Raw genomic sequence first — 14,937 nt, 5'->3', positions numbered from 1 at the left:
CATCCCCTTTCAAGGTAAAAAAGATATCTTGTAATGCAGCTCCACCACAGTGTAATAAAAGACTGCGTTTCTGCTTTTGACTGGTAACATTTCTGGCTTCCGCGTACACTTCAAACAACCTTTTCCATTTAGTCCGGCGAGAACTAGCACCAGGACTCTCACAATCGAATGTAGTCAGATCGAACGTACTTAACTCCATCTCTTTGGGTAGGCTACTTTCCTTTTAGCCTATCTTAGGATATTATCCTCGTCGCCAGTGTAACACTTGTTCGTGTAGCACGCTCCAAAAAGAATGACTTTATTCACAAGGTCGCTCGCAACATAGAACGCAGTGTTTCCAACACAAATAGTAATCACATGGTGGCGCTAATACGGACACTACAGGGTGGAGCATAATGAATTGTATGAATTGGTCATAAGCTCTGTTTCCTTCGGAAACTATTTTCAGAAAGTCGGCATCCTCCTTATTTGTCATCAAGGTCTCTATGCGCATTTATACACTCGGGAGAGGCTCATGAAAACTGGATGAACTGGATTACCAAACAGGCAAACCAGATAAAACTTGTGATCGCTGCATTCACGGCAGGCTTTAATTTTTATTGTTGAATGAGTAAGCCCAACTGAAACCGAAATAGGCTTACCTCCAGTCTGTCATTCAAAGTAGTCCTTCCACGTTTATAGCAAGCTTACAATGTGAATTGACCTTAAAACAAGCTAGCAAACGAAAAACTTCGTTAGACCCAAAACAAAGCACTATTTAAAAACTGTGTAAAGTCTGACAATCCGTAGCAGGGCAAGGGCGCTAGGCGGACTGTACAGAACCTTAGCCTATCGCTTACCCCTTTCCTAAATTCGACTGCTTTTCTTACTATACAAAGCCAATCTGTAAAAAAACAGTTGCTCTAGTTTCTACACACAAATGGCATCCCAAAAGATGACCAAAACCATAGACAAACAAAAAAACTGATTTTAATTAATAGCTTCTGCAGCCACAACATGAATAAATTGAATTCAGCACCACTGCCAATAAAAAGTGAGCAATTACCTACACGTCATTAATTAGCAGAAAGTCAGTGAACGAAAATTCACACAAGCAATAAACACATGAATATTGTACGTCATAAATATTGTACGCAAACAACGTACAGAATTATATATAACCTTTGCCCTTTGGAAATTTGGTCAATGACTGTGAGGAGCGATGAAAATTATTGTGCTAATCTTGCTGTTGAATGGTAAGAACGCTCATAGACACTTGATAAACGGGAAAAAACAGCATAGCCTTGAAGACTCAAAACGTCAGGGTGAATGCTACTTAGTGGTACATTTATGGAAGGTTAGCATGGCTAAAAAACCGAAGTGTTTACTTTAAAGGTTAACAAACTAACAACATAAGCACAGGAAACACGTTGTACGATCAATGTTTACACCAAAAATATTTGGAAAACAAAGAAGACATGTGTCTACTGTCTAGACGTTGTCAATATTCACATGTATAATTTATTGAAATAAATCCCCACCATGTTAGCAATGGCAGGAACTAAGGCCATATCCACTTCACTAAAGCACCCTTATTTGATTTGAATTTGTCATAAGTAAGACCCCCAAAATCAGTGAGCGATCACACAAGTAGTAGCAAATTTAAACGAGATGCAGATGCTAAGATTCTGGCTTGAAACAAAAGCCTTTTCATGCCGACCACATGGAAATTGCTTGAACTTGGATAATAGTTTATTTGCAAAGGGTTGTTGAACTTCTCTCTTACATCATTGTCTCCTTATACTTTACTTTTGATCAAAAAAGAACAGTGGGAATGGGCGTATAAAAGTTTTTAAGATACAGACAGCGTCAGTATGCTTGGTTTTGCCATTCAGATTGATTACACTGGTCTACACAAAATTTCAGGTTTGGGTTTTGACAACTCATTTTAGCTAATTTTGGGGCGCTGAATCCGAAAATGAACTCAGATTTTTTCTATCACATCACGTTTTTGAGAAATGAAATATCCCTAATTTTTGAAAAAAATCAATTTTTGCCCCCCCCTCTGTTGTCAAAACAAGGAATTCTGATGCAATAAACACTGTTTTACCTGCAATAATCTAGCTTTAATTAGCAAACAAGCATTCTATATTATATTCACACAAATTTGCGTTGTCTTTATTAAAATTTCATGTTTTGGAATAAAAAATAGGCATACAAAAGAGCAACCATAATAACATCAAACGCTACATTATGCTGACGAACCTGTCGATAGGACAGTGACAAGGTATTATCTGAATTATAACCTACAGTTCACACAATATGCACATAGACAACAGAGTGCAGAAATTCTGAAGACACACACAGAAATAGCAAAGTGCCAAAATAAAGATTGACTCAAAGGGACTTGGGCAGGGCGAGTTCAGAAACAGTCAACAAAAGAACTTTCATAAAATATGAACTCTTCACTTATAAGCTTTAAAATGCTCTTTTGAGGGACTTTCTTTTATGAGCAGCATCTGGAATTTCTCTTTTCAAACTCCAGCAATAGTCGGCCATCATATGACAATCCCACCGACCTTGATAACGTTCCTCCATAATTTTAATATCCTGGTGGAAACGTTCACCCTGTTCTTCACTAACTTTCCCAAGGTTTTCTGGAAACTCATCCGCAGGCTCTTCAAGTAGTGAACTTTGATGCTCATCCTGCATCCCAAATCTTCAAAACTAAGCAGTAGCTCCCTTTATTCCCGAGATCTTTATAATTTTCTGCTTTTCTGTTTCCCAAAAAATGGAAGGATATAAGTATAGTTATAGTTCTGGAAGTGATATAAATACTGGCAGTGGCTTTTCATCACTGTGAGGAACTGGCCGCAATGCCGAATCCAGATTTGGATATTTCAAACGATGTTTACTCTTTTTGTTATACCCTTTCACACTAACAAGACAAAAATAACAATCGTCAACATGATTTCGTTGCTCTCGCCAAATCATGGGTATTACAAATTTCATTTGTGAACCTTTTCCTTGCGACCAACTTCTCAGACATTCAACGCAGGTCTTGCACGCTTTATGAGGAGCCCAGCTTTTGTCCTGGTCCCCTAACTTGACTTTAAAGTAAGCAAGATATGCCCTTTTTACAAACGTGGTAATATTGCATTGTTGAGACTTCAACATGAAGCATCCACAAATGTAACAAAATATATCCGGATCATTACAACATTTTCTTCTTTTGCTGGAAGCAGACATAGCTTGAGATCAAATATAACCTTTCTTTGTTAGTAGTTTTCTAAGAGCAAGTTTTTCCACAGAAACACCACTATATTATTACACTATATTATATTTGACATTTTACTGTAAAAAGGGTAAAATTGGTCAATTTCATAAAATAATGACACCGATAGAAAGAAAACTTGATGTGATAGAGAAAATCTGAGTTCATTTTCGGATTCAGCGCCCCAAAATTAGCTACAATCAGTTGTCAAAACCCAAACCTGAAAAAAAAAGTTGAAATTTGTAGACCAGTGTTATTTTACCGTACCAAATTCTTGCAAATACTTTATTCATTTTTATTTATGAGTTACTTTCGAAAGTAAGTAGCATAAAAAGGCTGCTAAAGCCGGCCCACGTGTTGAGGTCATAATTGAGTCGCTTTTTCGACACAAATAAAAAATCTTATAATGTAAGAAACACTGGACAGATATATATTCTTAACTTGTCACAATCATGATAATATTTGCATTTTGCATTGCATCAAATCTAAATTTTTAATTTTCTAGAATGATTAATTATTAGATTAAAAATTACATTTCTTACAAAAATTTTGAGCATTAAATTGAAGATGTTATGTATAAACGATAATGCTGTTCATGAGAATTGCATTGCAAAAATAGGTGACCTTCAATTTTGTTTGGTGACCACCAATTTGCATTACATTTCAACTAAATCAGTTGCATAAAAGTGTAGCGGTTGATGTTATTTTTGAGCCTCACAAAAACCAAATTACTGCCTTATGAGTAACGGATCTTACTTCAATAATCGACACAACTCGCCCTATGAATTGCTGTAAAATAAAACCTTTTTATCTTCTTTATTTTTACTGCGTTTAATATGAGAGGCTTATGACTAAATGCCGATAAACATTGCAGCTCGTAAAATTTTCGACAAAGTTTGCAGTGAAAACTGTTTAAATTGAGCAAAAATTATGTTCCAAGCTAATGTGTCTACATCCATATGCAACTCGCGAAAACAATGCTTTACTGTACTTTCTCATAAAAGGTTCGTTTTATAATATCTGTGCAGTTTCAAAGTGAACTAGAATCTTATTCACTCGGAAAAAATGGAAAAATTTGTAAAAAATGATTTTCAGGTGGTAAAAATTAGTCTTTATGGCGATTTGAACAACAGTGTCGCCAGATAGATGCAACCAGTCTGTAACTACACCACCCAATTGCCTAGCCTAAAAGCCCCAATTCTGTACTAGTTGCAATCAACTGTAATGTATGTTAGCATATGATTACATGGTGGATGATCACATTTAAGTTGGTGAAGGTTTATTTTGTATCTATTTTTATGCAAAATAATAATAATTTTACAAAACAATAGACGCGGAACTGTATGACCTTATTCCTGAAAACTGACCAAAATTTGTTTTACAGTTGACTGAAATCATCAAGAATTACCGCAAAATTCCTGGAAATGAAACTCATAAGATCTGCATATTATTACGAGAAAATATGCGTAATAGTTTGTCAAGTGATGCAAAGCGACTTGTTGAAATTGCTGACATTTTTTTTACCAAAGGAGGGTTCGTATTGCTCAGTTGTCTGTTTGTTTAGATAAAATTTAGCTAAAGAAAGATAAAAGTGAAGATAATTTTACTAAGATGTCAAACACTGTTTTGGGATAATGAATTTAGCAGGTTTGTTAATACCTACTCCAGCATGGAAATTTTGGTTATGTTTGTGAATATTTCAGCTGCAGGAAGTTTTGTAACTTCAGTTATTTTGTTCACAGGCTTTAAGATTTTTTGTGGTATGTTTTTAACAAAGTTGGCAATTTTACTGACTATGATATTCTAATTCTGAAACGTTGTATTTTTGGAAGATTATTATAAATGTAATTCTTAATTTTCCTATCATGCCAATTTAGCTTGTGCATATACTAGACAGGTTCAATTCCCAGTGCCCTGAAGCGAACAGTTAATGTAATACCCTGGTGAACAATTTCAAGTTTGGGCAATATAAAAATAATAATTAAAAACCTGTGTATCCATTATAGTTTGCACAAAAGACGCAAGGTAACTGGGGACAACTAGAAACATCAAACAACAGTTTAATTCGTACCAACACTTTCCTCAGTTCAAAGATAACGATTATAATATTATACCGTACCAGCTTTTCAACCCATCAGCAGTTATCACCACAATGATTAGGTTACCATGGGCTCCATTTAGGCACGTAAAAATAAACACACTGGGAGGAAAAAAATCGGTTAAAATAAAGTTCGTTGAAAAAAGGTTTGAAAATTTTGATTATTTAGCAACCCTATTTACAATGCCTCAAAATGAAAGGGATTCTCAGATTTTATTTACAATAGCTGCCAATTTATAGTTTACATTTTTGAAATGCCATTTGCAATAATTTTTTACTCGGTACACCTAGATACTGTATTTTTCTTAACGGTGGAAGCCGAAAAGTTGGCACATGCAAACAAGGAAATAAACGAAAAAATAAAGTATAAAAAGACTTACTAAGGTTCATGAGGAGCTCATGTCCAATAGGATACGCAATAAAACTTCCATTGATTTCATCAATCTTTGCTTAAAGTGGGAAAGTTCAAAAAAAGTTGATCTTATATGAAATAACATTGTAAATAACAGTAACTGAACATTCTGGTAAAATATTCTTGAAAATTAATTTTTGGTTAGATAGTAATTATTAGAAGATAATAAATTGAAAAAAATTTAGGTTTTAACTTTCTTTGTGACATTGATCAAGGGACTTTTTTATTTCATAGATTAGGCAATGACCAGTTAGGCTTCATGTAAAGAAAGTAGCAACATGAAGCATTGTAACTGAACAAAATTTGATTGTTTTAAACACAATAAATCCAGTAGCCCATACATGTGCGTCTGTGAATTTACAGTGTGATTTGGACCAGATAGACTACCCACAACATCGATACCGTACTGGTTGGATTAGAGACTGTCACTTATCAAGCTATTGGCAGTTAGAGTACAGCTGTAACAGATATATACATGACATACAGTAGGTATTGCTAAATTTATGTATCTGCGAATGTTGTCTGTGATTACCTATGACATCACAAGAGCCCCTATCTACGTTATAATCAAGGCAAATTTTGCAATTTGCTTTTACTTATGTTTATCTAAGCAAGAATTATTTTTCAAAACTATTTTACAAAAATATATTTATTGACTACTGCTCTTTCATATAAGATCAACATGTTTTTGGATTTGCCTCTTTCAGCGTAAGATGATAGCCAGCGCAAATAAATCAAAAGGAACAATTATGGTAGCGCACATATGTAATAAAAGTGATTCAAGCATAGTAATGTAATTACGAACAATGTATCAGGACAGTGGTTATAAATAAAACTCTGAAACCAACATGGTGACAGCCTGGAACTTTTCAAGTGTCAATAAGCATAAGTTCAGAAAAAACAGCTGATAATGGTATGAGCTGCGTGTGCCCGTGTTTATACCAGTTTTTTTGGAAAGTCATTAGTCCAATGATGTACGTAATTGTATTGACTTTCATTAATCTTCAAAATGCACCAACCCTAAACTTTAATGGGCTAGCAATGCTACGATATTAAATAACGTAAGTTGAATATTGGCCAAAAAGCAATTCTTGAAATTACATCAACGAGCAATGATTTTTAACAACACATCAAACAAACTTAAATGATTAATTCAAGTATGAATATTTTTCATTTTGTTGTTTTAACCGTAGTGACATGTGCACTGTTTATCGTATGTGCAGTTTTTCAACCAACGTTTTGATCAAACTTAAGGTCAAGTGTATATGCTCTTGCCTGTTTTTGGGCCAAACAGTTTTGTTTTGAAAAGCTTATACACCGATATATGCGGAACGTATCGGTTTATCTAGTAGTGAAGTGTGTGTCACTTTGTTAAACTGTAATTTTGGATAGTACACAGTCATCTGTTCACGAAACTTTACAGTAAACCTTTTTTCTAAAGCTGTCCGCTTAAATGCATATACTGGATAATCGCTTAAAAAGTCTAACAAAATGGATATGCGATTAACTGATTTTGTCTGTAGTTCTATTATTGTAAGCTGTAAGGCTGTTTTTCTTTGATGAAATAATTTTTCAAAATTCACATTTGAGGAAGGAGGAAAAATTCCTAATAATGCGTATGGGAAGGATGCTTTTTTGTCTGTTTTAGCATACTTGGCATCTTTTTTGTTGTTAGATATAACATATAATGTATCAAACATATTTACGTTTCATTATAGGCTATTTAAATGTTAAAACATTTCAGGACTGATGATGACATTCTTGTGTTATATGGAGCTCTTGCTAGTGGACCACAATGCCATATAGCCAGTTTGGATTTATTTCGAAATTACAAATATTACATGTCATCAAACTTTGGCCCTGATGTTGGAAAATTGTTTCACACTTTCCAGAGAAGTCATCAGGTTCCATTATTTTCTGAAAATGTCAAAAATGCTATAGAAGTAAGTTTAGTCACTTCCAAAATCTCATTTATTTGTAAAGTTCTAAGCGCTGTATTTTTTGAAATGACTTATATTATCAACTGTATCACCAATGTAATTTATGGCAAACTTACACACTTACACATGGCGGATCTCGATCCGGATCCGGATCTTTTCAACTTTTTGTGTGGATCTTCAAATCTAAACCAACTCATAATTTTTCTCACTGAAATGTACTGATCTTCCAACGTAGTCTTGCAACAATCTTGCAGCTGAAGCACACATCACTTTTGGCTTTTACAAAGTTATAAATATGTTGTTGGCCCTAAAATGTAGGGTACATTTACTTAAATAAAGCACCATAAAAATTAAAGCATGTCCAATATGTTTACTATTCATATTTAGTGGATCATCACGTTCTCAGGTTTGGCTGTGGTGGATCATGGCAGAAATCATTTGAACACCCCTGGTCTATACTATAGAGCAATAGATAGAATTAATTCACTGGTCTGCATGAAAATTTTATTTTATATGATGCCAACGTTTTCTAGCTAATTTTGGTGCACTGATTTCAAAAATGCTATCGTTTTTGGTCTGTCACATCAGGTTTTAAAGTTACGGTCAAAAAAACGTATAAATTTTTGCTTGTACATTTTACCACCCAGTTTTTTGTCAAAAGGATATCATTTACCAAGATAAGTTTTGTTATCACAACGAGCTGCGTATGTGCATTAAAGCTACGTATGTGGTACCAGAAAAAACTCAGGAGCCTTCCCTTTGGCGTCCTTACGGTATGGAGGGAGCAAAAAACCATCACAATGACGGTTATTTTTGTATGGTAAACATTAAGGGGTTTAACAGAAGAAACAAATCCAATATCAAGTACCCTAATTTAAAGGCAGCAATGAGGCCTGTACCACATTGTGATGAAATTTCTGTGCCGATTCCTCTAGCAGAGATGCAACGCTCCTCAGAATCTGAATCGGAAAGAAGTGTAGGTGATGGAGAGCACTATCAGGAAGGAATAAACAATGACTCTCCAAAGCTGTTTTCACAAACTCAGCTGAATAATCTCACAAGAAAGTTATTTCTTTCAAAAGAATCTGAACAGCTTCTAACGTCAAGATGAAAGGAAAAGAATCTTATAGAAAAGGTTTTGCGTGGTTCTACCACAGAGAGAAAAAATTTACAGATTTTTTTAGTAAAGAAATTACTCTGGTTTATTGTAAGGATGTTCAAGGTTTAGTTGAAATATTCGGGATATCGTATTCAACAGAAGATTGGAGACTGTTCGTAAATTCTTCGAAGACAATCATGAAAGCTGTGTTCCGGTACAATGGGCCAGCTGTGCTATCAGTACCTGTTGCACATTCTACTGAGATGTCAGAAACGTATGAAAACATAGAAATTCTGTTGGAAACGATAAAGTACCATGAGCATAACTGGTTGATATGTGCTGATTTAAAAGTTGTAGCTCTCATGCTTGGACTTCAAGTTGGCTACACTAAATTTCACTGTTTTTTTTGTCTCTAGGAGAGTAAGGCGGATACTTTCCACTACTCGGAAATTGTGGCCAGCACGAGATGAGTTTCTGCCTGGATGTAAGAATGTGAAGGCACATCCTCTTGTTGCTCCAGAAAAAGTGTTTTTTACCGCCCTTGCATATTAAGTTAGGGTGCATGAAAATCTTCGTGAAAATATGGACAAAGACAGAGAAGGATTTGGGTATCTGCAAGAAAAGTTTTCGTCTTTATCCGAAGCTAACCTGCAAGCGGGTTGTTTCACTGGACCTCAAATCAGAGAACTGTTGAAGGATAAAGATTTCGAAAAAAAATGTCTGTAACAGAATTGCAAGCCTGGAAGGGGTTAAAAGCTGTTATCCAGCAGTTCCTTGGAAATAACAGAGCCTCCAATTACAAACAGCTTATTACAGATATGCTCGATGCCTTTCAAAAGTTTGAATGTAGGATGAGCATCAAAATGCACTTTTTACACTCCCACCTAGACTACTTCCCAGATAACTGTGGGAAGTTTAGTGAGGAACAAGGTGAACGTTGTCACCAGGAGATAATGGTGATGGAGAATTGCTATCAGAGTAAGTGGAATGTCAGCATGATTACTGACTACTGTTGGTGTCTTAAAAGAGAAGACTCTACTAAATATGTGAGAAAATCAGGTAGACAATCAGACGCATTTTCAATGAAATAGATACCGAGGTAGTGAACCGCTGTGCTTTCAATTATAATCATTTTACTGGTTGTATGGCTATTGTTGTCATATTTCAAAAATCTTTGTTGTTTTATTATGAGAAGACAAAGATGTGTAACAATTCTGTGCAAACTGTGAATTTTTTCAAGTCAAGCTTGTTGTAGGCTACACCTTACCTTATTTTGCGATTATTCACCAAAATTGCTATATCACGTTTAATAATCATCTCAAAAACCTGATGTGCTGGAATAAAAAGGACCACAGATTCGGAATCAGCGCCACAAATTTAGCTATATTTGCATGTTTTTAGTTAAAAAAAAATTTTGAAGTTGAAAAATGCAGGCAAGTGATAATATAATGCGTGCTCAACTGTTCAAGTTAATTTTATTGCATAACAATTTATTTCTAAGATTAGAATTTTGGTGTGAGGGTTTTAATTAGAAATTAGCAGTAAACACTCAAATGGCCCGCACAATCATTCGTAAATCGCATGTGGCCCTTCGGCCAAAAAAGGTTGGATACCCCTGGCCTAGGGTTTCTCAATGATTGACCTCCTAGCAGGCTATGGGGCATTATTCAGGGATGACGAGCAGATGCCTCACTAGTAAGCTACAGTGTAGTAGTAGGCGTAGACAAAGCAAAGCGGGATACAAGTTTCTCACGTTTTTGTGCTTGTGCTTACTGTGCAAAATTAGTGGCGCAAAAAATTCACAAACAAGAAATTACTCCAAATATCACCAAGGTAAACAAATGGACTGTTGAGGCGTGAGCTGGTCTTCAGTAGTAAATAGCCAGCAGCGGGCGAGGACCATTTTCACTACAGCATCTTTATCACATCAAATTTGCAAAAGAATCTTGGTTCAAATATTACACTAGACAACAATTTTTTATTTATCTGAATTTTGTAGTGTTTTTGTATGCCTTTGGGGTCGCTGATTCTGAATTTGGTGTTGTTTTTTGTTTAATGTCAATGATTTTTAAAATATGTGCAAAAATATATTTTCGCCAATTCAGAACGAATTTTATTGTATTGTGACGATGTTGGATGTTACCCTAATCCTTTGAGGACCAGTGATACACAAATGTCCAACAGTGGGTCAACTTCACCTTAGTGCCTTTTCTTTAGTCCCCAAGTTTTTTTTTTAATATTTGAAGTAATAGGTTGAGAGTGGGTCAACTTCAACATCCACCACGTAGTCAGGACAAATCAAATTATGCTCTATCGTTCACACATCATCTGGGTGAAGTAGATGATGTTAAATTTTGTAGATGAAGAAATAAACAGCACAACTTTACATTTTCGGAAGCAAAATGAAATAGATGATTTAGTTACAGATTTGGGTCTTACAAAAGCAAAAGCAGAGATTCTTACTTGTCGACTCAAAGAATGGAATTTGCTGGATCCTACCTGCAAGGTTTGCACATCGAGGAAGATACCTTCGCAATTTTTTTCTCTATATGAACATAGTTGCTATTGTGCTAACATGCACTGGTCCTCAAAGGGTTAGGGAAACATCCAACATCGTATAACAAAATTTTTTCTCAACTGAAAAAAAAAAAGTTTTGCAAACTTGCTTTTTCACCAATAACAATTCCAGTTAATCTAATGCATATTGCATTGCAGGAAAAATTTCATTATTTCAAAAAATCAATAATTTGCAAAATATGTGGAAAGGGTTGACACAAGAAAAAAAACTAAAGTTTTTTTCGGGCTTAGTGCAGTAAAAACCATAAAGTAACATCAAAAAATCAAGATAAACCAAACCAAAAACTTGTTGCCCAGTGTTTTTTGGCATTAGTGCTCTGTTTCGCAATTCGATCCTTTTCTACCCTACTCACCCTTAATAGAGATTATGCATCAGTAAACAATATTTTTTGAGAATGTATGACAGACAGTTTATTATTAATTTGTTGGTACTGTTAAGGCCCCGCCTCTTTTAAAAGAAATCACGATTCAGATAAAAATATAAGTTATAAGATTTATACCAATTAAAGAAGTCTGATTTGTTTGATGTCAACGTGTTTAACTTTCGATCCGAACATTATCTGATCCTTCAACCAAAAAGAAATATTTCGGTATGCAAACAGTCGGCAAATATCGTTCTCAAGCTCAGTAAGAAAATGTTGACTGAGTTTAACAAGCATGAAGCTTGAGGTCATGAACTTAATCAAATGTCGCAGTGTACATTAAATATCAGGTTTACCACGGGGCTTCATTTACAAAAACCCTCTCATTATTGTTGCTTAGTGAACTTTGTAACGCTAGTTTATAAAATAGAATAGCGTTGTTTATTGCTAACACAAAGATAAATTATTTTTTTATTAGAGCAAACTTTTTGCCCGGTCTTCAGTACAAAAAACTGGTTCTTCTTGGCACTTCCCATATTTTGTCAATTCTCCGAATGACTCGGCTACAAAATCTCGTCAATTTGGATGGCTGTGCGTTGCACCTGAAGTTCAAACTGAAATATAAAAAAATATTCTGTTTACTTGCTGTCGTTGTGTTGAAATCAGTTTGCGTTGTGTAGGATAATTTTTCGTTGAATAGTGAGTAGCGTCTTTTGGGTCTCAAAAGATTCAAAGTTCCTTTTGAGCATCAAATCCGATAGAATCAAAATATAAGTAGCCTATAAGGTTTTATTCAACCAAACTCTTGAGTTGGCTAAATGCTATTAATGATAACACAGTTCCATTATACATTTCTAAATTAGTTGTTAAATTATTTTCTTAAGAAAAATACAGAATTTCTTTAATAAATTTTTTACTTAAACAATTTGCAGCATAATACAAAAATGCAGAGCACACCATATTTGCGAAGCATAGAAAAGATTCTTGTTTCTTTACTTACAAGACCATCACTAATTAATTACTCTTAAAACAAATATATAAAACAATATGAAATCAAACAATATTCTCATCTTTTAAAACAAAAATTGCTTCAAATACTTGAAAAAAACTGCGATTACAAAAACAGGTAATCCTAAATATTTTTATCCTTCTCCACAGTCATTGCCCTCTACTTCAACGACACCAAAAACAATACCACCTACTTATTCAGATTCTATAAGTTCTCCTGCGGTTATAAGGACTGGTCGCAAAATCATTCTACCAAAACGTTTCTCTGATTAGAAACACAACATGTTCTATTGTTTGCTGCTTACGTGTTTCTTTTTGTTTACATCAGCCGCTCAGATGAATCTTCATCTGGACTCACAGCAATTTGTATTATGTCAACTTTCGCATTCTCTTGGGTTATATACCTTTCAATACGACATACATTGCCAAAAGCAAACACCCTTCTACCTATACAACTGCTCTGCTACCGTGTTTTCTCCAGAAGATTCCTGCAACAGTTTGCACTTCACAGATCACGTCTTGGAAAACTATTTACATTTTTTTGGGAGTTATCAAAAACGGCCAATACCTTCGACACACACTCACCTTACAAAAAAAGAACGTTCATCTTGGAATGAAACCAAAGTTTTCATTACATGGCCCACTCATTATGTCTAACTCTGCTGCGTACTCCACTCGTAATACTGTCCATTATAAGTTCGTCTGGCCGACTTCAGCTTCTGGGACAGTAACCAACGAATTTCTGTTTCACACTACCATTTACTATTATTACGTCATGACACAATGACGTCTTCTCTTGGATCTCTTACATCGTGGTCAATCAAGCGTGGATACTGCTTAACGAGCAACCGTATGTTTATGTGGTGAGGACCTTCCCATATCAACTGCCCTCCAACCAAGCCTTTTGGGTCGCATAAGATGCTACTCCATCACAGCTCTACGTCTTTATATAGTTTCCTTACCTGATCTCTTGATATCGGTGCATCACTGGAGGAAATACTCCACACTGGCGAAAAACTGCTACGGCAATCATATTCACTGCGAAAACAACTTTATCTTTCGCTCCCACCAATTTTCAGAGCTCGACAAACTCGCTCTTTTTCGTCCTGCCAAGGCGTGTATTTTCTCAACGCCACACTCTCATTTCTTGCAACCAATAAGAACACTCTTGGAATTTGATGCAATACAACTGAATGAAAAAAGGGGTGTATGACAGTCAAATAACTTTATTGTTTGTTATTTTATGCATGCTCACGTTTGTTATTATCAGTATGTTACATTTATAATTTTAACCTTTTCCTTCAGTATCGGGGGAGCATGAGTGGTATTTTTAATATTAATACATCATTTCTTATAAAAACTGCTTTCTAGCTATTGATTGAAGTTTATGAATTTGCTTTTTAGCAAACAGTTCAACTTTCCTTTGATAATTGGAAACTTACTCTGAATAACTTCGCGTGAATACTCCTTTTTGTACGTTCCCTGCATCTGTAGGGTACTGATAAAAAGTCTTTATTGGAAATGCCCGCTTCTTTACTTTGGTAATTGATGTGTTTTCTAAGTTTGCTTGGATAGTTGCTTTGAAGGATAAAAAAGGTCAAACTGTAGACAATAGTTTTGAAAAATTATTTGTTGATAGACTCTCTAAATTTTTATGGACTGACAAGGGAAAGGAATTTCTTATTAAGTACAATAAAAACAAAATTTAACTCAATAATTAAAAATCTTACCTAATATATTCAATGATAATAATATTAATAGGTATATGAAAATGTCTCCAGTAGAAGCAAGCAAAAAGAAAAATACAAATCCATTGTTTATTTCAATTTGTATGGCGATATCGAAGTAGCGAAAGCAAAACCAAGATATATAGTTAGTGATACTGGTCGAATATGAAAGTACAAGTAAAAAACATTTGATATCGGCTACACACCAAATTGGTCAGAAGTAGGATATATTGTTATATTATATATTTGTTATAACTAAAATTCAAAACACCAATCTTTTCGCATACTTAATTAAAGATTTGTACAAAGAACAGATAAAGGGTTAATTTTATAAAGAAGGATTGTTAAAAACAAATCAAAGTAAGTTCAAAATAGAAGTTATTCGTAAAGATAGTTAGAAGAAGTTAGCTTTCGTAAAATGGAGTGAATATGACAATTACTTTAATAGTTGGATTTCTCTG

The 14,937-nt window shown here is 34.7% G+C and overlaps 1 protein-coding gene and 1 long non-coding RNA gene across 5 annotated transcripts in view; one reads left to right on the top strand and one right to left on the bottom strand.

Annotated features, from left to right (window-relative positions):
* The window catches only part of LOC143461750 (mitochondrial ribonuclease P catalytic subunit-like), a 47,372-nt gene extending 34,990 nt beyond the window's left edge, over positions 1-12,382 (top strand). For 3 of the 4 annotated variants that reach the window (XM_076959603.1, XM_076959600.1, XM_076959604.1), the window contains 3 exons: positions 4,638-4,786; positions 7,508-7,706; positions 12,220-12,382. In XM_076959603.1, the coding sequence (XP_076815718.1) occupies positions 4,638-4,786; positions 7,508-7,706; positions 12,220-12,366 (495 nt within the window). In that variant the 3' untranslated portion in view covers positions 12,367-12,382. Of the gene's footprint in view, positions 1-4,637; positions 4,787-7,507; positions 7,707-9,218; positions 12,159-12,219 lie in introns of those variants that run through there. The other variant, XM_076959602.1, reaches the window with a different exon arrangement.
* LOC143462618 (uncharacterized) lies at positions 2,746-3,490 on the bottom strand. Its single transcript, XR_013118190.1, has 2 exons — positions 3,000-3,490; positions 2,746-2,917 (listed from the first exon to the last, which is right to left on the bottom strand). It is a non-coding gene; the product is annotated as an uncharacterized LOC143462618 (long non-coding RNA).
* Positions 12,383-14,937: the final 2,555 nt, after the last annotated feature.

This window comes from Clavelina lepadiformis, chromosome 6 (genome assembly GCF_947623445.1).
Source record: "Clavelina lepadiformis chromosome 6, kaClaLepa1.1, whole genome shotgun sequence".
NCBI lineage: Eukaryota > Metazoa > Chordata > Ascidiacea > Aplousobranchia > Clavelinidae > Clavelina > Clavelina lepadiformis.
Note: the sequence above shows the minus strand (reverse complement) of the source record. Positions and strands in the feature narration are given on the sequence as shown.